Source organism: Topomyia yanbarensis, chromosome 2 (assembly GCF_030247195.1).
Source record: "Topomyia yanbarensis strain Yona2022 chromosome 2, ASM3024719v1, whole genome shotgun sequence".
Taxonomy (NCBI): domain Eukaryota; kingdom Metazoa; phylum Arthropoda; class Insecta; order Diptera; family Culicidae; genus Topomyia; species Topomyia yanbarensis.
The window spans coordinates 207,406,466-207,431,275 of record NC_080671.1 but is presented as its reverse complement, the minus strand read 5'-3'; the positions used below and the strand labels follow the sequence as shown (position 1 = coordinate 207,431,275).

The 24,810-nt window shown below is 40.2% G+C and overlaps 1 protein-coding gene across 2 annotated transcripts in view; it reads right to left on the bottom strand.

Moving 5' to 3' along the window:
• Window positions 1-14,359: 14,359 nt before the first annotated feature.
• Window positions 14,360-24,810, bottom strand: part of LOC131682790 (alpha-1,3-mannosyl-glycoprotein 4-beta-N-acetylglucosaminyltransferase B) — a 138,071-nt gene continuing 127,620 nt past the window's right edge. For both annotated transcript variants that reach the window (XM_058964541.1, XM_058964540.1), the window contains 3 exons: window positions 15,339-15,552; window positions 15,021-15,279; window positions 14,360-14,954 (listed from right to left, as the gene is read on the bottom strand). In XM_058964541.1, the coding sequence (XP_058820524.1) occupies window positions 14,925-14,954; window positions 15,021-15,279; window positions 15,339-15,552 (503 nt within the window). In that variant the 3' untranslated portion in view covers window positions 14,360-14,924. The remainder of the gene's footprint in view (window positions 14,955-15,020; window positions 15,280-15,338; window positions 15,553-24,810) is intronic.

Here is a 24,810-nt window from a genome sequence, read left to right as displayed (position 1 = left end):
TTACGTTGAATGCATGAATGATTACTTGATTGACTGTGCAACTGAAGGCATTTTTCCGGACATGTGATAACCAGAACTGTTGCAGATCGGATCGTATCCTAAACAGGTAATGTACGTTGCAATTGAAATTAAAAATGAACGCAGAACAGAACTTTCATTTGATTCGCATGCAAATATAGTGCGAAGCCTTGGTACAAGATTCCATGGAACTTAATAAAACATATATCAGTCGATGTAGATATTCTATTTATTTAGAAATTATCCACATTAGTGATAGTAACAACCAAATTATCCATTCACTAATGATCAAGCTACAAGTACTTCAAAGTTTGTTATTTGGCATCTAAAAAATCGGGCAACATGTTCACAGCAACATATTGTCATAGATACGACGCAAAGATCGACGGCGGTGTCACCTAAAGCCTCGTTTTGATTTTTTAGCTGTCACTCTGACGGTGAACCGAGTTTAACGAGGGGTCTAATTCGGATGGTACATGGGAAATCTCTGACTACTCTATCTTGAGTTTATCTTTGTATGAAGTTAATTGCATCAAAGTCGAAGATTGCACCTAGTACACCACTGAGCGTTCCTAGAAAGGAATTAGGCAATCCATTAGACGTTTGTTTGATAATTCAGCGGTCTGTCAACAAGTCTGCTCATGCGAACAAAAAAACTCGTCCGACAAGCATCTTTCTTTAGTCCGATTCGTTTGATGTTGGACCGAATCAACGATATTGTCGGACGTCACACCCCTCGGATTAACGTCAGAAGAAGTAAACAAGAAATAATCAGATGATCAGAAACGTCTCACGGATTGCCTAATTGCAGACAGCACTTCTGATCCATCATTTGGTTCTGAAGGTTCTCTCAGTATTCTATCTAGACTTTAACGAGATGATGCTATCGTCAGATAACCAACCTGTATTGGCTTGGTTGAAGTATCCGCCAGAACAGCTGAAACTGTTCGTTCACAATAGAGCGTGCGATATTGTTTCAACGGGCGATCGTTTTGAATGGAAATACGTTAGATCCAAGAATGACCCCGCTGACGCACAGTGATCACCTTCCATACAAAAGTCGGACAAAACCTCAAAAGTGGCCCGAATTTGATGAAAATTTAACATTAGGGTAATTTTGTGACGCTGAATTCATATTTCATGTTTATTTTTTTGTTTTTTCTTAATTCCTCAAAATTTTGGCACTTAGGGTGGTTCGAAAATTCAACATTTACGAATATAAAGTGCACTATTTCCGAAAATTCATTTTCAAAAAATTAGGTGCGGTAAATTTTTTAGCAGAATACACATTTTTTCAATTGTTGATAATGATAAGACACATCTATAAATTATATTGCGCACCCTGAGTAGTCAAAGACTACCATGCGTCTCCTTCAGACGTATCATGAAAAATCACCTTTTTTCATACCTCGGGGCAGAAAGGGGCAAAACAAGATATTCATTTTCGGAAAGTACACTAATTTTTAAGTATAATGAACAACAAGCGATCTTTCCGAACCGTTTCAAAAAAAAGTACAACCACTTTGAATATTATAACTTTAAACTATTGCTTGATTTATTATTTGTTTTTCATGTCTGAGCTAGAAGAAAGGCTTGTATCGACTAAATCGAATGGCAGCTATAAGTCCAGCGAATAATCTTTCAAATGAAATTAGTTTGACCCCAATCGGAATCTTAACTAAAAAGATATATTCATTTGAATAACTTAGGTTTTAAAAGAGTTTTCCTCAGAATTCATCATCTATTTCACCTTTGAAGTTCTGCAAAAAATTGAACTCTCGTCTTCGGGACTTAATATTTTGAGAAGACTCTATTCAACCTGTTAAGAAACAGAGAAAAATGTTAAATCACGAAAAATCTAAGATAAAATTTTGAGGTTTTGTCCGGCTAGGCGACACTGTGTGACGTATTCCACCGCCGTTGCCAACTGAAGCTATTTCCGAGTTGAAGCCGATCAGGGTACATCCAGCGACTAGGTATGAAGTGTTGCCAGTGCTCATCAGGTTTGAATCATTTCGGACATTGCAACAAGTAGTGGCATACGTGTTGCGTTTTTGCCGAAACGCAAGAGTTAACCTTCTTTAGGTGTTAGGTCGATCTCAGTTTTAAGTCACATTTCCAACCATATCTATATTAACTGGTACTTAAATTGTTTGATAGAGTTTAAATTTTCAGTTTCTGGTGGATATTACCGTTTTTTACCTGGTTGGTCAGTGGGAATCGGTGCCGAATGAGATCATGTTTGGCATCCATAGATGTATTCAGAACCATCATCATAAATCACATTCATGAAATAGCCAGTTTTACGCATGTTCCTGATCTTCCAGATGATTTCACGTAGAATCAAGGGTCAGTATTTGAATCAGAGTATCAATATCATTTAAGATGGGATTTTATATAAACTTTCAAGCATATTACAAATATTTGGGATAACTTTCATTGATTGACCACATTGTCGCTTGATCAATATTACGAGAAATACTATTGTACCACCGGAATCGGTATCGGAATCGTAATCCGGGACACCCAAGATCGGTCGTATCATGTCCAAATATATACATTCTCATTTTGTTTTTCTTTTGTTTATAATTAGCACAGATAACAGACGTTTAGGCTCGATTTGAATGGTGTGTAAATACCCGCTACTGAAATTCCGAATAAATCAGACGTCTGAAACACGTTTGGCAAACGTTTGCAGATGGCGCAGTGGTCAATACAATGCAGTTAGAGTGCAGCTGTCAAACACGTGTAGCAAAAAGTTGCGCAGATGGCAATAGTGAAACACGGATTTTCAACGTTTATCAATTTGAAAGTTTACACAGGTTTTTGAAGAAATTTTGTTCTAGCCTAAACGTCTGTTATCTGTGTAATTAGTATTCTGTCAATAAACCTGTGATTTATGATGACGGTTCTGCAATTGGGGTTTCCCAAAATGACATCATGTTAAAAAAAAAGTCATAGGGTTCACTTCTTAAATGAAAGGTTAGGGTATCAGGACCACTTTCTTCTTCGGGGTGAATTTGCTAAAACGCTCCCTACTGGTGGCGAATTTTGATTTTTTGAAAAATGGGCCGATTTTGGGTAAAATTTCAAATTCATACTTGTGGAAGTGCTTCTGAACTGTCTTAGACTTTTTCAGCATTTTTTCATTTTTCTGGAGATCAAAACGGAGAAGTTTTGTTAGTTAGTTTGTACATATTTTGTAGTATAAGGGCAGCCGAGCCATTAAAACTTAGTAAAAAGTGTATTTTTTGGTGTTTTTCATTAGTTTTTCTTCAAAACTGGGTATCTACAAATTTTTAAAAAGTATAGAGAACACTTCAAATAGTTGAGCCGAAAAAAGAGCGTAATTTTGTTGTAGAAAGTGTATAGCCACCGTAAAAGGGGTATGAGTTATATAAGTTTTTGTTATATAACCTTCGACATCAGGCCCGTGCGCAGAAAATTCTCAAGGGGGGTTTTGGTTTTTTAACGTTTATTTTAAAAGAAACGTATAGAAACCCTCAAACTTTGAAGATTTTTTTAGAGGCCTGGACCTAGTCTTGTGAACCAAACGACTCTGCTCAACAAATTGGGTAAATGTTTGTTATCGAGAAGGAGTCATCAAAAGACACCGCTACATAGTGGTCGGAAACCCCAAACGTGAACTTAATTCACTAGAGGCCAAACCATCGAATATATTCACATATCTATCATATCATCTTGGACGAATTATTCGTAAGAATATTCCCCACAACCTTTTTAAAAATTAGAATTAGGCATGGCTTACTACAATCAAATTAAAAAAAAATTAACTTTTTATGCTGACGAGGTAGAAAGTTGGTGATTTCGACAAAGTTTTAGAAATGCTCGTAATAAAGAATTTTGTAGGATTTAATGTTATCGATTTGTAAAGCGTTTGGCAACATGGCAACACCCTCAAATTTGGTTTTTTTAAATAACTATTTCCACTGTGACTTTTCGTGCAAACCGTGCTCCAGACAAATGTGGAGGCATTAAAACCACATAATATTGTTGAAGACTGTAAGTAAAAATACCCAAGTAAAAAACATAACAAAATGAGCTTAAAACCTTCTTACCTTTATTATGCGCAGTCCGGACATTGAAAATAGTGCTCGTTCATTTTGGTTTGCACCTTTCTCTCTTATACGCAGTTGAACTTGGTGTAAAAAAATTTAAAATTCTTCAATAACTCTAGAACGAATGATTATTTTCACAAGAGGTGTGCGCCGATTTTCTCCAACTTCGTGTTTTTCCTCCTTGACTGCCGTTGCTAACCCGCTGACCGATATCTACTGTCTACTCACTACTTTTGCCAATATCGAGGCTTGTTGAAACGTTAACCGATCCTTCAGAGTAGCCGTCCAACTTGACATACATCCCTTTCTAGCCACCCTCGCAAAGTTTCATCCTTGGTTTCTTCATTGACCTGTTTCTAGAGTGACCGTGGTTTGCAGTATATTTTTTTTCCTGAACAGGATAATAAATTTTTAAAAGTAATTCGAAACGCTCATGGGAGGGGGGTTTGAACCCCTAAACCCCCCCCCCCATACACACGGGCCTGTTCGACATTTTAGCAATTCATCAAAAATAATAATGTTCCTAAAAATAAAACAATTCAAATGTGCTTAGACCACATATTGTTTTTTGGAAAATAGAAGGAAAATGATTTCAATCGGCGTTTTCTGTTTGTCTTTAGTGCGTTAGGATCGGGTTTAATGAGAATTTGATGATTTTTTGTACCATCAATTATAAAAATAATGAGAACTTTAGTAATGATGCTAAGTCTCAAATTATTTTTAGAAAAGTCAATTCACCATAATTACTTCTTGGAGGCTTTTTAACCAAAATTATTGTACTAGAAGATACGCTATATTCTGTTGTAAAACTTTTTCGAAAATGCAAAGCCTTCAAAATTGACTATTTCGGAATTGTGTGATCTAAAACGTAAAGATAAGTTTTTCAACATTCACCCCACCTTTCTGCAATTTTCTTCACTCTTATGTACCTAACATGGGAATGAGACCTCATATAGAAAATCTGAATACGTTAAACAATTTGGCATACAAATATACGCCATAACTTGCCATTAACTCGACATATTTGTTTAATTTTCATGCTTTTCAATCCCACTAGGTGGTTATTAATATACTAAATAATTTTAAAAAAAATCGTCATATGCTCATAAAAACCGATTCTGATGTAGTAGAGACAAGAAGAAAACGCCATTTTTCATCATTTTCCTACCATTTTACGGAAAACAAAATGCAGACTAAGCACACTGAAATTGGTTTTATTTTGTAGAACAGTGTTATTTTTTATGAATAGCATAAAATGTCAAAAGGTTATCTAGCAAAAACTTGAATAACTCATACCCCACTAGCCGTAGCTATACACTTTCTTCAGCACAAATACGCCCCTATATTTGGCTCAACTACTTGAAGTTGAAGAGATTTGCTTCAAGCCGGCGCTAATCTATTCCGACCAGGGGCGGATCCAGAAAAAAATTTCGGGAGGGGTCCGAAATTTCGATTTTGAAATGAACATTGTACAATTGGTAATATAAAATTGAAACTCATTTAAAATTTCTCAGTATGAAGTATGAAATAAGGATTTGTGCCCTCCTGTACAAAGACTGGTTTTACCAACAAACTGTCACCCTAGTGAGAAATTTTGGTTTTTACCAAAGTTTCCTCCTTAGGGTGAAATATAGCATAGTACTTGAAGTGTTTCCAATACTTTTAAAATTTTGTAGGTACCCAATTTGTAGAAAAACAAATGAAAAACACCAAAAATTACACTTTTTACTATGTTTTCAAGGCTCTGTCGCTCTTTTTTTTTTACAATGGAGAAGACCTTTATGTCCTAGCCCAGTACACGTGCTATTGGTAGGGTCCAATCTACCGCACGGGGTGCACTGGGGGCGTGTCGGACTCGAATGGTGACCAGCCATTAATACCGACTAAACTCCATTGGGCTCCGCCATCATTCCTCCCAGGAACTACCTCTCGGTATTACTTCTGGGGGGATGGCTGTACTAAATGTACTCATTCACTCTCACTCACGCGTTCATACATCCTGTATGAGGCTTACTTGGGTGCTCTCTCAATCGCACTTTGATTCACTCTCAAACACTCCCACATGAGGCTGACTTTTGTGCTCACCTTTTACGTTCCATGCGAGGCTGACTTGTGTGCTCACCTTACTCATTCCTTGCTAGGCTTACTTTTGTGCTCGCCCTACCCATACCATGTGAGGCTGACTTGGGTGCTCACCCTATCACCTGATTCACTCTCAATCGTGCCACTCTATTGTACCTTTGTCACTCTCCCTGGCATCCCATGTGGGACATTTTTCTTGTGCCCCACTTCTGACATACCATGCGAGGCTGACTTGTGTGCTCACCTTTTTCATTCCTTGCTAGGCTGACTTTTGTGCTAGCCTCTACCAACCTGTGAGGCTGACTTTTATGCTCACCCTTAACATGCAGTGTGAGACTGACTTGGATGCTCACCCTTCACTCCTCTGCCACGCCATGAGGCATCGATAGCTAAGTTCCAATACTACGTTACGACCCTCCCGTCTTGGCATGAGGCAGTCCACTTATACGCCTATACACTCACTCTTCTGTCTTGCTTCGGGGTGGCTGGGTTTACCCCTTACGCGGTTGCCAGTCGCTGCGCCAACCTGCCTCGGCATGAACAGACCATTCACTCTCTTATTTTGCGCTTGGCCTTTTTCGCTCCAGCTAACCAATCACTAGTTAGCCGTGTCCGTCATCTGTTGCTCGGTTCGCCAGATTACCTGTAGCCTACTGGCAATCTGGATGGTAGCAGCCGAGACTGCGTTCCACTTCTCCACCGTTTGACACATCCGCTGAATAAGGGTATCCGGGGTTGTGTCCCAGCCACAGACGTCAAGCATTGCTCTTCTTTCGACGTCGAACCGATGACATACGAACAGTATGTGTTCGGCAGTTTCATCTACACCTGGGCAGTCCGGGCAGACTGGGACCTCCGCGTGCCCGAACCTGTGGAGGTACTGACGGAAACAGCCATGGCCTGACAGGAATTGTGTCAGGTGGAAGTGAACTTCCCCATGGGGTCTCCCCACCCAGCTCGATATGCTAGGTATCAGCCGGTGGGTCCACCTACCTTTCGAGGAGTTGTCCCACTCACGCTGCCATCTGGCGACCGAGGTCACCCTGGTGCGCTCGCGGGCTCCCCTATTTCCACGTAGCTCAAAGCACTCCTCATCTTCCCGAATGACCAGCCCGACTGGCATCATGCTCGCTATCACGCAGGATGCATCGTGTGATACCGTGCGGTAGGCAGATATCACTCTGAGGCACATCACGCGGTAGGTGCTCTCCAGTTTCTGTAGGTAACTGGTTACCCTCAGTGCTCTTGACCATGACGGGCCGCCGTACCTGAGGATAGATACGGCAACGCCTGCCAGTAACCTACGTCTACTGGCGCACACCTTTGAGCTGTTGGACATCATTCTCGATAGTGCCGCAACAGCAGTCGACGCTCTCTTGCACGTATAGTCGACATGGCTGCCGAAGGTCAGCTTGTCGCCTATAATGACTCCGAGAGACTTCAGACTTCGCTGTGAAGTGATCGCGACTTCTCCCACATGGATAACTGCATGTTGTGCCGACTTGCGGTTGTTGACGATAACTACCTCCGTCTTATGATGAGCGAGCTCCAGGCCTCTCGCGCTCATCCATTCCTCCACCGTGCTAATCGCGTGTTCTGCGGTTAGTTCTACCTCAGGAATTGACTCCCCGTAGACCTCCAAGGTTACGTCGTCGGCAAAGCCGACGATCTTGACCCCAGGAGGGAACTTCAGTCTCAGAACCCCGTCATACATGAGGTTCCATAGCACCGGGCCTAGGATCGAGCCCTGCGGGACTCCGGCGGTAATCGGAACCCTTTTCTGACCGGCATCGGTCTCGTATAGCAGTACGCGGTTTTGGAAGTAACTTTCCAGGATCCGGTACAGACCCACCGGTAGGCTAAGCCGGTGTAACGAGAGCGCGATGGCATCCCAGCTTGCGCTGTTGAATGTGTTCTTCACGTCAAGTGTCACTAACGCACAGTATCGAATACCTCGCCTTTTTCGTTGGATCGCTATCTCGGCAGTATTTATCACTGAGTTGAGAGCGTCCACTGTGGACTTACCCTTCCGAAAGCCAAACTGGTTGCTTGACAGACCGTCCGTACCTTCCGCGTACGGGGTGAGCCTGTTGAGGATGATCCTCTCAAGCAGTTTGCCAGTCGTGTCTATCAGACAGATTGGTCTGTACGCCGATGGGTCGCCTGGCAGCTTCCCGGGCTTCGGCAACAGCACCAGTTTCTGCCTTTTCCATCTATCGGGGAAACGGCACTCGTCAAGGCATCTCTGCATAGCTAGCCTGAACATGTTCGGGTTCGCTATGATCGCTGCCTTGAGAGCGTTGTTTGGAACTTCATCCGGCCCTGGAGCTTTGTTCATTGCTAGGGATTTAGCCACTGCGAGTAGTTCTTCATTCGTCACTGGAGCCACCATTTCGACCGTGCCCGCACTGTCTCGTAGTGCAGGTGGCCAGGGGCTTGTGGCTCGAGACGGGAAGAGTACTTCGATAATCGTTGCCAACCGGTCCGGAGACCGTTCTGGGGGTGAGGAGCCCCCTTTGGTCTTGGCCATCACAATCCGGTAGGCGTCACCCCACGGATTCGCGTTGGCACTCTCACACAGGTTGTCGAAACACGCTGCTTTTAATAGCCTTGTTAAGGGCTAATTTCGCAGCTCGAAACATTTCACGGCGGTTCTCTCTTGCATCCTCGGTGCGAGCTCTTTGCATCCTACGTCTAGCTCTGAGGCAGGCTGACCGTAGAGCTGCAATCTCGGCACTCTACCAGTATACCGGGCATCTACCGTTTCTTGGCAGTGTTTTTCTCGGTATAGTGGCGTCGCACGCGCGTGATAGAACAGCTACCAGCGCATCCCCGCTTAGACTGTCGGTGTTGGCCTCCAGTCCCAGGGCCGCGGTGAAAGCTTCGCTGTCGAAGTGATTGGACTTCCACCCGCGTACCTGACAGGGATCTCCCGCCCTCGGATGCTGCACACCATAGTTGATCTTAAAGCGGATTGCTAAATGATCGCTATGGGTGTAGCCTTCGTCTACCCTCCATTCCATGCCTGGAGCCAGACTCGGGCTGGCAAAGGTCACATCAATCCACGCCTCCACTCCGTTTCTACGGAATGTACTAGCGGAGCCATTATTAGCTAGCACAGTATCGAGTTTCGCAAGCGCTTCCATTAGCGCTTGACCCCTGCTATTTGTACAGCGGCTGCCCCACTCCACTGCACAAGCGTTAAAGTCTCCCGCTATTACTACCGGTTTCCGGCCCACTAGGTCCGACGAGAGCCTGTCGATCATCTGGTAGAACTGTTCTATTGGCCACCTTGGTGGGGCGTAGCAGCTGCAATAGAACACACCATTGATCTTGGCAATCGCCACACCCTCGGCGGAGGGGTGTATTACCTCTTGAACCGGGAACCGTCCCGTTGTACAGATTGCCACCATTCCAGACCCGTCCGACACCCAATTGCCGTTGCCGGCAGGGATGCGGTACGGGTCTGATAAGAGGGCGACATCTGTCCTCGACTCCGAGACCGACTGCCACAGCAGCTGTTGGGCTGCTGCACAATGGTTAAGATTTAGCTGTGTGACTCTCACGGCTTCTTCTTATTTAACTCGCCGAAGGGACACGAAGGTCTGCCCATAGCATGTTTATGGGCTTGCTTCTTAGCGGTGCAGATAAGGCACAGGTCCCTCCTCGCCGCAGCGACGACATAATTTGCTCCCATCTATGCCTTTGCATTCGTATGCTTTGTGGCCGGACTCAAGGCACCGATAGCACCTATCCACTGAAGGCGGCTGGGGTATACTAATAGGGCATACCGACCAGCCGATCTTCAGCTTCCCTTTCTCGGTTACCTTTTTGGCATCCGCATTCAATAACCTGAGGTAGGCTACTTGGGTGCCAGAGGGTCCACCTCTCAATCACACAGAGGCCCGCTCGATTGTGACGTCGCAGTGCTCCTTAACGGCTGCGACGACGCCTTCTGCGGTCGTGAACTCGTCCAAGTGCTTGCACTGGAGAGTTGTTTCCGCACCTAGCGACCTGATTTGGGCGCCCTCACCAAGGACCTCTTGGGCCAAGGCCTTGTATACTGCACTTGATTGTGCGCCTCGCTTCAGCACCAGAAGCATCTCTCCCGTGTTGGTGCGTCTTACGCTACGCACATCCTGCCCAAGGGCCGAGAGGCTTTCGGCCGCCTTCATCGATTTAAGGACATCGGCGTATTTGTCCTTGTCGGTTTTTAACCACAAGGCTTCGCCTCTGTCCTTGGCCTTCTTCGCAGGCCGCGGTACCTCCGGTTTCGGTGCCGGCTTTTTCTTGGTGACCAGCGTCCAGGGGTTTGAGCCCCCCTGCCCCGGTCGTGCCGGGTTGCTGGTACTATCGCTCTCCACCGCGAGGTCACTCTCGCCCTCGCTTACCTCGCCCAAACGACGTTTGACCTTGACGGTTGCACGCCGAGTGGTGTCGGTTTTGGCTCCCTCGCCTGGCGACTTCCTAGGGCGCTTCGCGTTCGATGCCGTCTTGCGATTGCCCTTTCCTTTTCCCTTCGAGGGGAACTCGGTCGCCGCTCCGATCGACGTGGCTGCTCCGTAGAAGGTAAAGGCCACTGTCTGTGAACCTCTATCGACCTTCTCTCTTTCCTCCCTATTGGAGGCCACTGTCTGGGTTTCTCTATCGGGCCTCTCCCGACATTCCACCCTCTCGACATAGGCCTGCTGTTCCTGTCTTGCGACACGAACAGCTTTCCGGAGCTCCAGGAGGCTCAACTTCAACTCCTTGGCTATATTCTGCTTTGCGCTAGCGAAGTCGATTATTGAATCGAGTTGCTTCGCTACTTTGCGCATCGCAGATATTGGCCCCTCCGCTGCATTGGTAGGGCTATTGCCTACCGCTGCTGAGGAGTCACTAGTGCTTTCAGATGCAGCACTCATCGCTCCACTACTCTCCCCACGGGGGGGAGACCTCGCCAAACCACCTCTAGCGAAGGGGTTTGGCACCTCCGTCTGTTTGTTTTTATTTTTAGTTATCTCCATGTAAAGTCCCACGAGTCGCGCGAGAAATAAATGTCCGCCACGCCAGAGCTCCGCATTAGCGTGGTAAGGGACGCTTACTGTGGGGGTTGCCCAGGTACCCCATAGGCTCCGTTAACGATCGAGCATCTTTTTCATCCCCTCGATCACTCATCCCTCGGCACGGGTCGCTTCACGCCTTGGAATTGGGGTTATGCCCTACCTTGCTTTACGTGGTGATCTCGGCCCGGATCATCACAACCATCCTCCTTTACCAGGGCTTTGGACCTGTAGCTCTGGTTCTCAATAGTTCCATGTACGTATATTATTACAGACATGCCACTATTGAGATCCGTCATTCGCTAGCGGAGTTAGGCTCTGTCGCTCTTATAATCCACAATTTGTACATACTACCTAACCAAACTTCTCCATTTGGATCTCCAGAAAAATAAAAAATGCTGAAAAAAAAAATCTAAGACAGTTCAGGAGCACTTCAACAAATATAAATTTGAAATTTTACCGAAAATCCGCCCATTTTTCGAAAAATCAAAATTCGCCACCAGTAGGAAGCGTTTTAACAAATTCACTCCGAAGAAGAAAGCGATCCTGATACCCTAACCTTTCATTTAAGAAGTGAGCCCGACGACTTTTTTAACGTGATGTCATTTTGGGACACCCTATTTTGCATACATCTATGGATGCAAAACATGACCTCATTCGGAACCGATTCCCACTGACCAACCAGGTAAAAACGGTAATATATACTAGAAACTGAAAATTTAAATCTAACAAACAATTTAAGTACCAGTTCAAAAATTAAACAGTTATCGCATTTTGAAAGTTCAATTGGGGTCATATTGACCCCAACACCTAAAGAAGGTTAAAGAAAGGGAGAGCCGTAAAATGGAGCGATTTCCCACAATCAGCGAGTTGCGGCAGGCAATTAAGGTCATCGTTAGAGTGGTTTAAAACCAAGGCCTTGCAAAAGAAGTTCAGCGTATATTATGCAACGAGCCCTGTAAGAAAATCATAAATCTTAGTCCGTTCTTAGATAATGGTATACTACGAGTTGGTGGCCGATTACGCAACACAAAATTACTGTATGATGTAAAGCATCAGTGGATACTACCGCATAAGCATCCGGTAGTAAGAAGGCTCATCGCGGCCATACTTGTGTAGTGTTTTAAACAAAATCCAAGGTTAGCAGAGCAATTTATGGGACACTTACCGAAAGGTTGTATGGAGAGCGAGTACCAGCGTTCATTAAGGTCGGGGTTGGTTTTGCGGGACCTATCACCATACGCCAAGGAATTCGTAAGGTCATACCAGTGAAGGGGTATATCTGTGTCTTCGTTTGTTTGGTAACGAAGGCCATTCACCTAGAAGCAGTTGAAGATTTGTCCACTGCGGCGTTCCTTGCAGCACTGCAATGTTTTGTAGCACGACGAGACGTTCCAGCGGAAATCAGGAGAGACAATGGGAGAAACTTCGTTGGCGCACAAGACGAGTTGAAGGAGTTGCGTAAGCTATTCGAGCGCGAAGTGATGGAGAAGAAGGTTTTAGGGTATGAGCCAATATAAATAAAATAATAAATAATTATTGAACTTGTGACTTAACCAATAATTGTAATCGATAGTCGTTACAGAGTGCTTGTTGAGATTCAAACGAGTTTAGGTTAGCAGGCCTTGGTTGCTATGGCTGACAGTTTCTGGAAGGAAATAGATGAGAGCAGACACAAAAGTCACGACAAAGGTCTTTGAATTTTGTCAAGCAAGACAAGTCATATGGAGGAATATCCCGCCTAGTGCTCCTCATTTTGGTGGGTTATGGGAAGCTGGCGTAAAGATCTGTACTAACCGAGGTATTGAAGGTAGCGATACTAAACACCGAGTTTGCCACGCTTCTTTGATGACCCAACAGATGAAGAAGTTTTTACACCAGGACATTCTCTGGTTGATCGTCCTCTTCATGCGAGGAAGTACCGGGCGCTCACGATGGCAGCACATCCAAGTACTTCGAGAGCACTTTTCGAAGCGTTGGTCGAAAGAGTATATTGTGGAGGTGCAAGATAGAACAAAATGGACACACAGGCAAACCAATGTAAAATCGTGTATAATGGTAATTATAAAAGAGGACAACTTACCGCCTCAAGTTTGGTGTTTAGTCAAAATTGAGAAAATCTATCCCGGAGACCACAAGTTAGTTCGGGTAGTTGACGTGCGCACCAGAGGAGGAATTCTACAGCGACCAATCCGTAAGTTGGGTTTGCTTCCGATTCCAGACAAGGAATCATAAGTATGTGAAATTTTCGGGTGGAGGATCTTCAAGCCACATCCTGTCAGCTTGATGAAAAAATTTTATATGTGTTGTGGCAACCCATGGCCTACTGCCACAGTTTATTTTTTTATGTAACCGATTGAGCACGACGAAGCCGGCAACACTGTTTGCTTCGATCGACCGATTACAAGCGCGCGCTTTTAGGCTTGGCGCGCCGATATAAACAAGAAGTGGAGAAAAAAAGGACATTCAAGTTTGGCAATCGACGTGAATAGAACGCCATTTTATCACGCGGAAAAAATTAAAAGTTAATATTCATATAAAAATAGTTTAAAGACAGCAATTAAATGACTTGATCTAGCAATTCTAGTGTTTTATAGAGAATGCTACCAAAAGCAAAGGGTTCAGTGTTTTAAGTCCGCCATAGTGTCGCATTCTGTTCCCGTGGTTTTACAGTCCGCCACAGAAGGAAACAAAGAATCCGCTCTGCGTTAGACTGAGTTGGTACGCCAGGAACTCCGGCCCCAACAGGCTATAAGGGAAGAATATTATCATAGATTTAAACCAAAAGGCTTAGCATATGCTGTAAATAAGGAAGATATCAGATGAGACACGTAGCAGAAAAATACGTGAGAATAGGAAGGTCTGGTGAGCTTTGGTTAGAGTCAAAATCAAGATATTCACCCTTTTTCTTGTTAACGACGAATGCGTGATTCGAACGAAAGTGGTTCGACACCAAAATCAAATGGGCCAACTATTCGTCCGAACCGCTTTCGAACGAATCTCGCATTCGTCGTAAACAAGAATAAGGTTATATAATACACATACGATTCGGATGAAAGAATTGTGACTTATTGTATGAATTAAATCTTCATCAGAAACTATCAGGGAAGTGATATGATAAATTAAAGATTCTCTATATCGAAAACACATGGCAAATAGTATTAAAACTAAATCATTTTACGTTTCACTTAGAAATTTCTTCATTTCATCATATGTCCAATTATGTGTTAAAAATTACAACAGCTTCACATGGACATTACTTTTATAAATAAACTTTTTGCAAACTGTCTGAGAAAACGAATTTCGTCATCATTCGTTTTCATTAATAGCATGTTGCAATAAGAATAATACATACACACATTTTTCGTTATGAAAGCTTGCGTTGCTTGGAACTTGCTTGACATTTATGCATAATATGTATTAAGTTTTCATATTTACGTGCAGTACGTCACAAATTTAACATTGTTTCAATCACTTAACAATCATGGTAACTTTAGAGTAGCACAACTTGTGTATAATTCAAAAAAAGCTCAAAAGTAATACCTCTTAGCACATTTCTAGACGTCTATTATGTTGTGTTCAATCCTAGGTAACGCGATGATATTTCGTGTTGAAGTTTCTTCAAACACATTTTGCTACGTTTCGAAGAATCTCGCAACGAATACATGCTACTGGGTTGGACTAGAATACGATAACGCTTTCGTCACCGAACAGAATTGTCCTGCAATAGTATCTGAAAAGTAAACAACCATAAGTGAAGAAAAATGATGTTGACAACTAGTAATAATAATTATCTTACTTCTCGTAGTATAACCCAATTTTGACTATCACTATAAACGTGTAGACGAAGCTCTTTGAGTTCTCCTATTTTAGAATCTATAACTCCCTCTGCAATTCCAAAATCATTAAAAACTCCAATTATAAGAAATCCATCAGTCGTTGTATTGTAATTGCTCCAAACAGGCGAATCTTCAGCCAAGTTAAACGGCAGTACTTCAACGGTAGTATTATAGAAGCGATCGGAAGGTTGCTCAAAATTACCACTTCGGAATAAATATCTGGGAAAAGATTTACCATTAAGAGATATTTTAAGCATTTGCAGTCTAAGCTCAAATACCTTTTCAATACTACTGGTTCTTTGAATTTGAACTCAATCGAATCTCCCGGTTGGGGCATTAGACCCCAAAAGAAACTTTCTCCGGTGTATGCTTTTGCTATGGTGTAGGATTTGTAGTGCTGAATTCCTGTTTTAACGACAGCTGGAGGATTATTGTGAGGATAAAATGTAGGTATTTTTCCAAACTGTTTGTCTTTAAGCTTTTGGACTTTTCCTAAAATAAATAAAGAAGATCGTATTTGACGAGGTTCGATGATTTACTAGAACATGATATATGCATGTATGTTCGAAAAGATGTAAACAAAACTGAAATCTACTACTACACATGTTTCTCTGGTGTATGGCTTAAATTGATTTTTAACCCATAATTTCATTTTTCTTTGGTACTCATTTTTCTGGATGGATACTATCTATACCTCTTGTTGAGGCTTTATATCATAAAATTCGCTTAATGGCAACAGTATGCATTTAAGGGATAACTTGTCGATTAAAATATGTTTTGACATTAAAAATGTCTTACTCCACTATCTGGGGCTAGGTGTCATTCTAAAATCTAAACTATCTCCCATGTAACGAAACTATGTAAGGTTTGCACGCTTATAACTCCGATATTACTAGATGGATTTTAATCATTCATACACCAACCGATTCAGAAACACCTAACTTAAATATTGGTAATAATTTAATATCTCCCCAATAAAAGTAGACTTTTGGAAATTGGTAAAATTAAAAAGTTCACGAAAAACGGGAAAAATACCATTCGTGAGGCAGATTTCTCAGACACAGCCGTCAAAAGAGGGCAGCTTAGTTGCTCAATGAAACACGAAAAGTCATAAATAGAAGCAGCGCATGTCCGTTTAAATCAGTTGTTGCTCTTATCCCGCACGAGCAACGTCGTCTCCGGGCGATGCAATAAGCGCTATCGATTTTCGGTAACGTTGGCATTTGCACACACTCGCACCTAAGTGACTAAACCATATACGGTTAGTTTATAAATAGAGGTGACGCGTACCCGTTTGAATCAGTTTTTGTTCTTATGTCAAACGGGTAAGATCATGGCTGCAGTGTCTGGGCACTACAATAAGCGGTAGACGCTATGCATTTTCGGCAGCGGTGGCCGTGTGCGGATTGGTCGGGTACCAGCATGGTGTCACAGAATGATTTTCAAAGTGGGTGGGCGGGGTGGTTTGGATTTAATTCAATACGGTGTGTGCTGCTTAAGAGTGTTGCGTTTGAAAAAAATATATTTTTATGCATACGTGTGCGTTGTAACTTGTTAATCCATGTTTACGGCGCTTTGTAGCTGCGTAGGGTAAAGAGCCTTTTGGTTTTCATGTTTCATATTTCGGTTATATGTTTTTTATCAGTAAGGCATCTGACAACGTGCTTCTGTAGTTATTGCACTGTTCAGCAGCGTAGTATTTTATATAGGAGAGTACACTCAGGTTTTTTACGCGGATTTTGAAATTTACGCGGTTTTCATTTACACGGCCTGTATCCCCACCGTGAAAAATCTGAGTGTAATTGCATCGGAAACAATCACATTCCCAGCAGAACTTTTTGTTTTCTAATTTCAAACACTTTTGTTTCGTACTGCACGCAACGGAAAATTTTAAAACAGAACTTACCGTCCCAGCAGCAGTTGAAGCGGGTGTTCTTTTTAGATTCAAATTCAAGCCATGTCTTAAGCGTTACTGGATTTAAAATTGTTTTCCCAGTTTAACCAGTCAAAATATCTGTCCTACCCTATGTATTTAAAACACAGTTCTAATTGCGTTTTAAGGTATACAACAAATACGGTTGAGTATACTAATTTAAATTTTAAAATAAATCTGTTTTAAATTATGAAACAAACCTCTGTACTGAAGATATAATTATGTCAGTCCTATTACCACATAAAACACCTATATAACATAAAACGCTGCAGAATTGGTTTAATAATACAATGTTTACACTACAGAGTTATAACACGTTTTAATAATTAGCAACAAGAAAAATGTCACCAAGATAGCATAAAAACCCGTTTTAACTGGTAGTGTGAACGTTGCATAACAATGTAATTTATCAAATAATTTCATTTTTCCACCACTAATCGATCAAGAAATACTTAAACTTAAGATTGTTTACTTAAGTTCATTAGTACATTATTGAAAATTTAAATGGAAAATGAAATTTCATATTTTATGGAGAATCTGTATATTTCCGTTGGCGGGCGTGGGTTTCCTCATCACAGCTTTCAATATGGAACTTTTCCTTTGAATATATTTTCTGGACAGACCAGCCTATTTTTACTAGATGGATCAGCCAAATAATGCCAATCACCTAGTAAGATACTTGATTAATTAATAGATTACCGTTAAAAGACCTTCAATAAATTATGTTTTAATGGGGAGGGTATATAGCAAATTGTAACATATGAAAACAGGCGAGTGAACAAGAACGTGTGTCGATATGTGTGATAGATAAAATTCATTTGCACGCTCTTGAAAAAAGCTATATTTTTAATGTCCCCGTGGTCGTGTCCTGTACACAACCCTTTAATTTTTTACATTTCTTATAAAATAAATGTATAGAATTCACTCAAACTTTCAAGATTTTTTTCGAGGCATGGAGGGCCGAGTCTTATATACCAATCAACTCAGTTCGACGATTTGGGACAATGTCTGTGTGTGTCTGTGTGTATGTAACGGACAAACTCTCATTCGTGTTTCTCAGCAATGGCTGAACCGATCTTATCCAAACCAATTTTAACCGAAAGACCTATCAGCCAGACAGAACGCTATTAATTTGTTTTTGATTCTTATTCTTATTTGATTCTTCCAAGATATGAATGTTTGAATGTGTAAAAATGTTTTCTGCAGTTTTTTTAATTCTCTGCCGAAATTGACAACATAGATTAACACTTTATGTAATTTTAGACAGCTTATACAAATACCTTTCGAACAAGCTATCGATTGTTGAAATCGGACTATTATCAAAAGAGATATCTAACATTAAATGCGGACGAAAGATTTTTATTATTTCCCATTGCCGGAAATATGACCAAAACATGTAATCTATTATTAACGCCAAAACGGCTAATTTTAGGTCAATAGTGTCTTCGGAGAAATTAATGGAGGCAATATGCTCTTTCTTTTGGTATTGTGCTTTTGCTGATTAATCCCCCTATGAGTGAGATATTTTCATAAGTTTTCTTGGAAGTGAATGTATTGAAAAGATGCCTTCATTTTTATTATTTTTCTATCTACAACCGCTAGAAATAATCACCGAACAATTCCAAGTTGTCTGGAAGGAACTTGATAACTTATCAGTGCCAAAATGTTCATTTGCGGCGAACCTTCTGACTGCAATTTTTCTAACTTATAACCATCGGATCGATCTGAAACATATCTTGGAAAACGAAAAGCGAAATGAATAACTCCAAGGAACAGCGTAGCCAAGAGAAGGTTTTGGGGTTTAACACCATGCACCCCCTCCCACGCACGCCACAAAAAAATATTGGATTGAAGTTAAAAATTTATTGATGCTGACTGATTTAATCCAATATTAAAATAAGAATTACCTGATTCGTACATTAATAACCTGTTGTTGTAAACATCATGAGAATTGATGAATTAAATGGGGTCCTGATATGTAACTGAAACCAATAGGGTCTTGATTTCACAGTTGTCCAATAGCATCAATATCAAATAACTGCCTGAAAACATTCCAATAGAAAATTCCAGAGTTCTGAAATCAATCATAATCCTCAGATTTCCTTTCATATTGAGCTCGCTTTTGAAGAGATGGACTGTAATAAGGGTCTTTATTTAATAGGAAGCGAAGTTAAAATTGATTTAATGTCTATGAAACATAGAACTGCTCACCAAAGAATTGCATAAATTTCAACATTTGCTAAAAATGTTTTTGCTTTTCTTAATTTCTCTAAAAATCGGCAATCTAATCCCAGCCCGGAGGGCCGAGTGTCAAAGGTTATGCAATCAATCTAAAAATCGTAAATCATCCCGGCCCGGAGGAAGCATGCAGTGAGGGGTTGTTATTACAAAATTGAAACTAGTTTAAAATTTCTTAACAAGTTAAAAAATTTCGGCAGGACCCGGACCTCCCGGATCTTTCTCCATGATCCGCCGCTGGTTTCAAGCGATGTTTTAGTATCGACACATAGTATCCCAAGATCGTGGCTGTCGATCCATTGTATGTATGTGCAAATCGTACTGAATATGTAATATACATTTCCACCATTATATTGGACATAACCATCCATGGAATCGTAGTCTGGAGACATGAGAATGGCACAATTGCACCACTAGGTGGGTTAAAACGTAATATGATTAATAACGAGGATAACACTTTCCGAATGTAGAGAAATTTATGAAAAATGGCTTTTCCATTCGACTTTAGCAGGTCCTGATCGATTTTGATGAGCATTTGATGTTTGTTGTATGACCAATTATATGAATAGGTCAAATGTTCAAAAACAGTAATTGAAGGACTAGATATCATCATTTTGAAACCGCCAATTTTGGAGGTTTAGCATCTTCGATGAGTTTTACAAACGTTATACAGCACATCATTTGATAAAATGATTTTGACGTTATATGGTCCAAGAAGTATTTATGGCGAATTTACTCATGTTAATATTCATGTCTACAATAAAGTCTCAACAAATTCTCTAAAGACACGAACTATTACTATTTTACTGAAAAATTAATTCTGCATAATTTTAAAACTTCAAAAACTACGGTTTCAGAATAATGCCGTTTGGACAGTAAGTTCGATTTTCACCAAACCCCCACCAAACCGAATTTCTGGCTACGCCGCTGACTTCAAGTAAGTAGAAACAAAGTCGTTCTACAGTCGTCCACAAGAAACTTCTTCGAATACTCAATATCTATTATAATACATTGAAAACCCGATTTTATCAGCCAAATATGAACATGTTTTTGATGGGCTCTAACAGACGAACAAGACTGAATTCGAGTAAATCCTTTGTTGAGCATGTTTTCCTTATCATGAAGATGGAAATATGAAAAAATAACAATTTTTTTTAATTTTACGCTAGAAAACCCCTTTAAAAGAAATTTATATTAAATAATCAGAAATAGTTATCAGACTACATCAAGGGACGGAAAGAATATTTTAACAACTTCAGTTCATTATAAAGAAAAAGAAAATTGCCCAATTTAGTCAATGTCCCCATTTTGTCAGCCTAAAATACACCATGAGACTGATAAAAACGGGTCTTTGTTTTATGTATTATTCACTGTGTTCCACATTAATAGGTACATTCTATTTTTGGGGATTTTTTATTGCATCAAACTACAACAATTTTTAGGTAGTTTTCAAGGGGTTATTTTATCGACTTCTTCCAAAATTTGGCGAACCTATTCTAATTCGTATACCCAGGGCCGCCGAGAGGGGGGGGACCGGGGTGTTTCCCCCCGGGCCCAGAGTTTTGAAGGGGGCCCGGATTTTTAACAGAAACTAAATTTTTGACAAATTCTTTTTCGATAAAAATTTATTTGAGAAGACAATTAAAAATTCAATATCTTGTGTATGAGGTAACTGGAATAGCGAAAGTTCTAAACTACTGCATATTTGATATCAACTATGTTTATACCAACCTAATTTTCGCATCGAAACAAGATCAGATTCGAGGGGGCATAGCGGAATTTGTACATTGAATGTCATGTACGCAGCTCACCTGGGTTCGAATCCCAACCCCGCACACAGGAATAGAGATTTGTTATAGGAAAATTCCTAACCTGAATGAAGAAGCGAATGACCTTAAGGTTAAATTTTCTATAATCGAAACAAAAATATGATCAGACTTGTAAGGGTTAAACAATTAAATGGTTTGATTAGAGGTCATGAGGTTGTCTTCAAATTTCGCCAATTTGAAATCGATTTTTTTGATTTATTGAATTTCCAATCTTCGAAAGCGCTGGATTAGTATCGAAAGTAATTATTGAAAGAAAAAAAAACCCTGCTTAGGGTTGCCACATCGGTTTTTGGAGGCGAATTCCGTGTCTTCGTTCAGGTAAATCCGAATTCGCCCGGAAGAATCCATTGGATTATTTTGCAATTTTGCGTTGCCCTTTTCTTTACCAGGAATCGTCCAGCACTCTGTCCTCATCATCCTCGGGTTGCAGGCCCTAATTGTTAAGCAGGGCCCCTCTTGGCGTTGACAAATATTATTTTAAAAGTGCCATTTGGGTTTACTTTACCCCATTGAACCTTCGCTTCAATGGATTAATGTTCCTCACAAAGATTCTCGAAAGAAACTGAAGTGTGATTTCACACCCCGTGTTTGTTTACTGAGAAGCAGCGCAAAGCTCGCTCGGGTGGTTATCCTTCACAGCGAGAGTGGTTGGTGCTTTTGGATTCTTTGTGAATATCCGAGCAAGCGAAGTACTACAGCCAACTAAATCAACAAAACTGTTAACAAATGCAAAAACATAGGGTGTTGAGCTCATTTTCGCCATGTTTCTATTATCACCCTTCCCATTTGAAGCCGTTGCTTAGAGCAGTGTCTGCCGTCTTTGTTCAACGCATTGAGTCAAATGGTAGCGCAACAATAGGGACACTTGATTCGAGTTTTCGTTGCGCTCAAACACGAGAATTTCACTGCTTTCAGCGCATTTGTGTTATTTAATTGGTTCATAACAACGTAGCAAAGCTGTTGATGTCAATTTTTTCGCATTCCATTCCATTGATTGGTGAATGTGAAGAAAATAAGATATTTTTCCTCCTAGTGCTACGAGCTACATAAGAAATAAAACAGTGCATATTTATTTGTTTTAAGCGTATATAATAAAAAGCAATGGAAGCGCTCCAAAATTCAGTCGAGTGATCACTTTAATTCGAAATTCTATTTCTATATTCTATTCTGATTTCAACGCATACCCATGTGCCTCTTGAAGTCTATCACCTGCTCAGTAAAACTCTGCTGGTAAAAGTACCACTAGAGGCGGTAAATCTACCTCTATTTGAGAGCTCAATTGGTCAAATGAGTCATCACAAACTTGATATACCAAAAGAATTCGAAATTAATCCCAAAATTTAAATTTAAAATTTAATATATTTGGTTTGCCGTTCATTGTTACAAAATCTATAAAAAATCATTTTTGTAAAGGTGTCATACTCAGACGACGTAGCCTTTTTCGGCGATTTTCGACTACCAATTCCCCCTTGCAAAGAGGCCAGGGATGAAAAAATAAATACGTTTTACAATTCTTTCAAATATCAACATTTTCATTATAACAACAAATTGCGTACACAACAAGCCCCTTTCGTGACGAGTATAGTGTCTTCTACTCGCGAAGTCTAAAATTGAGCACTTTTTTGGGAATAAATTGTAAAGCATCTACTCAATGAATTCAGAAACTTCTTTTTTATTTTGAAAATACATGTTTTGACTTTTCTTCATTGATGACTTCGATTTTGAAACTGAATAGGTCCCGCTTAAGTAAAGTTTTGGCAAATTGGGTTATCTGTAATCAGAAAACTCATATTTTTTATGATCATAGCCACGTTGGCTATGTTTAGACCAGAGGGATTTCTTTTATGTTATAATTTGTAAAAGTTATGTAACGATTTGTGAAAATTTCCAGTATTTACGTTATTTTTTGGCCTATTAGGAACCATAAAAATGGAACAAGTTGACATTTTGCAAATCCCTCTCGACCAAACATAGCGGTATATTTTCTGAACAATTGGAGAAAAAATTATTGAAATCGGACCAGTATTTCTACGAAACTTGACCGCTTAAAAAACAGTACTTTCGGGAAAACGCGTTTAAAGATGAAGTACGGTGTATAACTCGATAGTAGTAACTTATTAGATAATCTACTATACCGGATCAACAGAGCTCATCTTCCTCATTACGAAAATGTTCTTGGCTTTGCACATTTTGCTCTCTCTGTTGAAATCGGGCCTATTTTGCCGCAACACCCACTTTGCGTTAAGAAAGAGTTATACGTTCACTGTCGAATCGAGTAGCACATCTTTCAGCTTCCGTTCCCAAGGTAATTCCCATCACCTCCATAGCTTGTAAGATCGATGAAAATTCTTGGTTGAAGATACCGACTGCCAAATAAGTCACAACATTGACCACCTGCCTGCCAGAAATTGTGCATGTGGGTCATTCCACGTCAGATTTACAAACAAAATTTTGATTCTTTCCCAAAAAATTTCTTGCATTCTTTAGCTAGAAATATATGACATGTATTTTTTGTTTTTGCTGAATATGATATTGATGATATTGAAGTTATTAGTTTTTGAACTTTTGAAGTTTAATAAATTGAACATTTTTCAATCACTGATAACTCGGAAACGATTCGATACATGGAAAAAAATATTAAATGAAAAAAGTTGCATTTTTAAATGAGCTTACCAAAAAAATTCCCAAAAAATATTTTTTGTTATATAATTTATGAAATTTGCAATTACTTGAAACAAATTGAATTTTTTGAAGTTGGACCAAATTTTTTTTACATATTTTTTTCTTAAAATATTAAGAATAATGTTAAAAAGATTATATAAAAATTTGGGAGTGGATATGAAAATACTTTGCGAGAAATTACAATTATAAATTTAAAACAAGGCAATTTTACACTAAACGCCCAGTGATAAATTTATTATAATTGAAATATCTCGTAAAATACTTTAAGTTCCATTCTGAAATTTTCAAATAAGATTATTTATCTTATATACTTATGTTATCAAAAAATTGTTTTCAGGGCGGCTCAAAATTTTTTTTTTGCTTTTAACGCTTGGATACCACCAAAAAAGTCTTGAATTTGTAGAATGCGGATCATTCCACGTCAGATTTACAACTACAATTTTAGTTCCCTCGCAGTGTTTTGCATTCTTTAGCTAAAAGTTATTGACACGAATTTTAGGCTTTGGCTGAAAAATTTTTTGGGTCGTGCCGAAGAATTTTTTTTTTTTGGGCTGTTCAAATAATTTATAATTATATCGAGAATTGTGTGTGAAAATTTAAGAATGGAACTCGAAGTATTTTACGAGATATTTCAATTATAACAGACCTATCACTAGGCGTTTAGTGTAAAATTACCTTGTTTTAAGTTTACCATTGCAATATCTCGCAAAGTATTTTGATATCCACTCCCAAATTTTTATACAATCTTTTTAACATGTTTCTTAATATTGGTTAATAAGGGCACAGAGAAGAAGAGACGAAGTCGAAACGCACCCAAGTAATAAGAAAGCATTTGTGCCCTTCAAGTGCAAAGACTGGATTTTACCAAAAAATGTTGTCCCAGTGAGAAATTTTGGTGTTTACCAATTTTTTCTCCTTAGGGTGAAATACAGCATAGTGCTTTCGCATAGGCCTGCTAGCCAAGACAAGTTTCGACTTCACTGTGTCTTATCGGCATAAACAGAACTTCTGCTCGGACGGGACATCACGTTTGACTAGTCGTTCGATTGAAACACAAAGTGTGTTTTA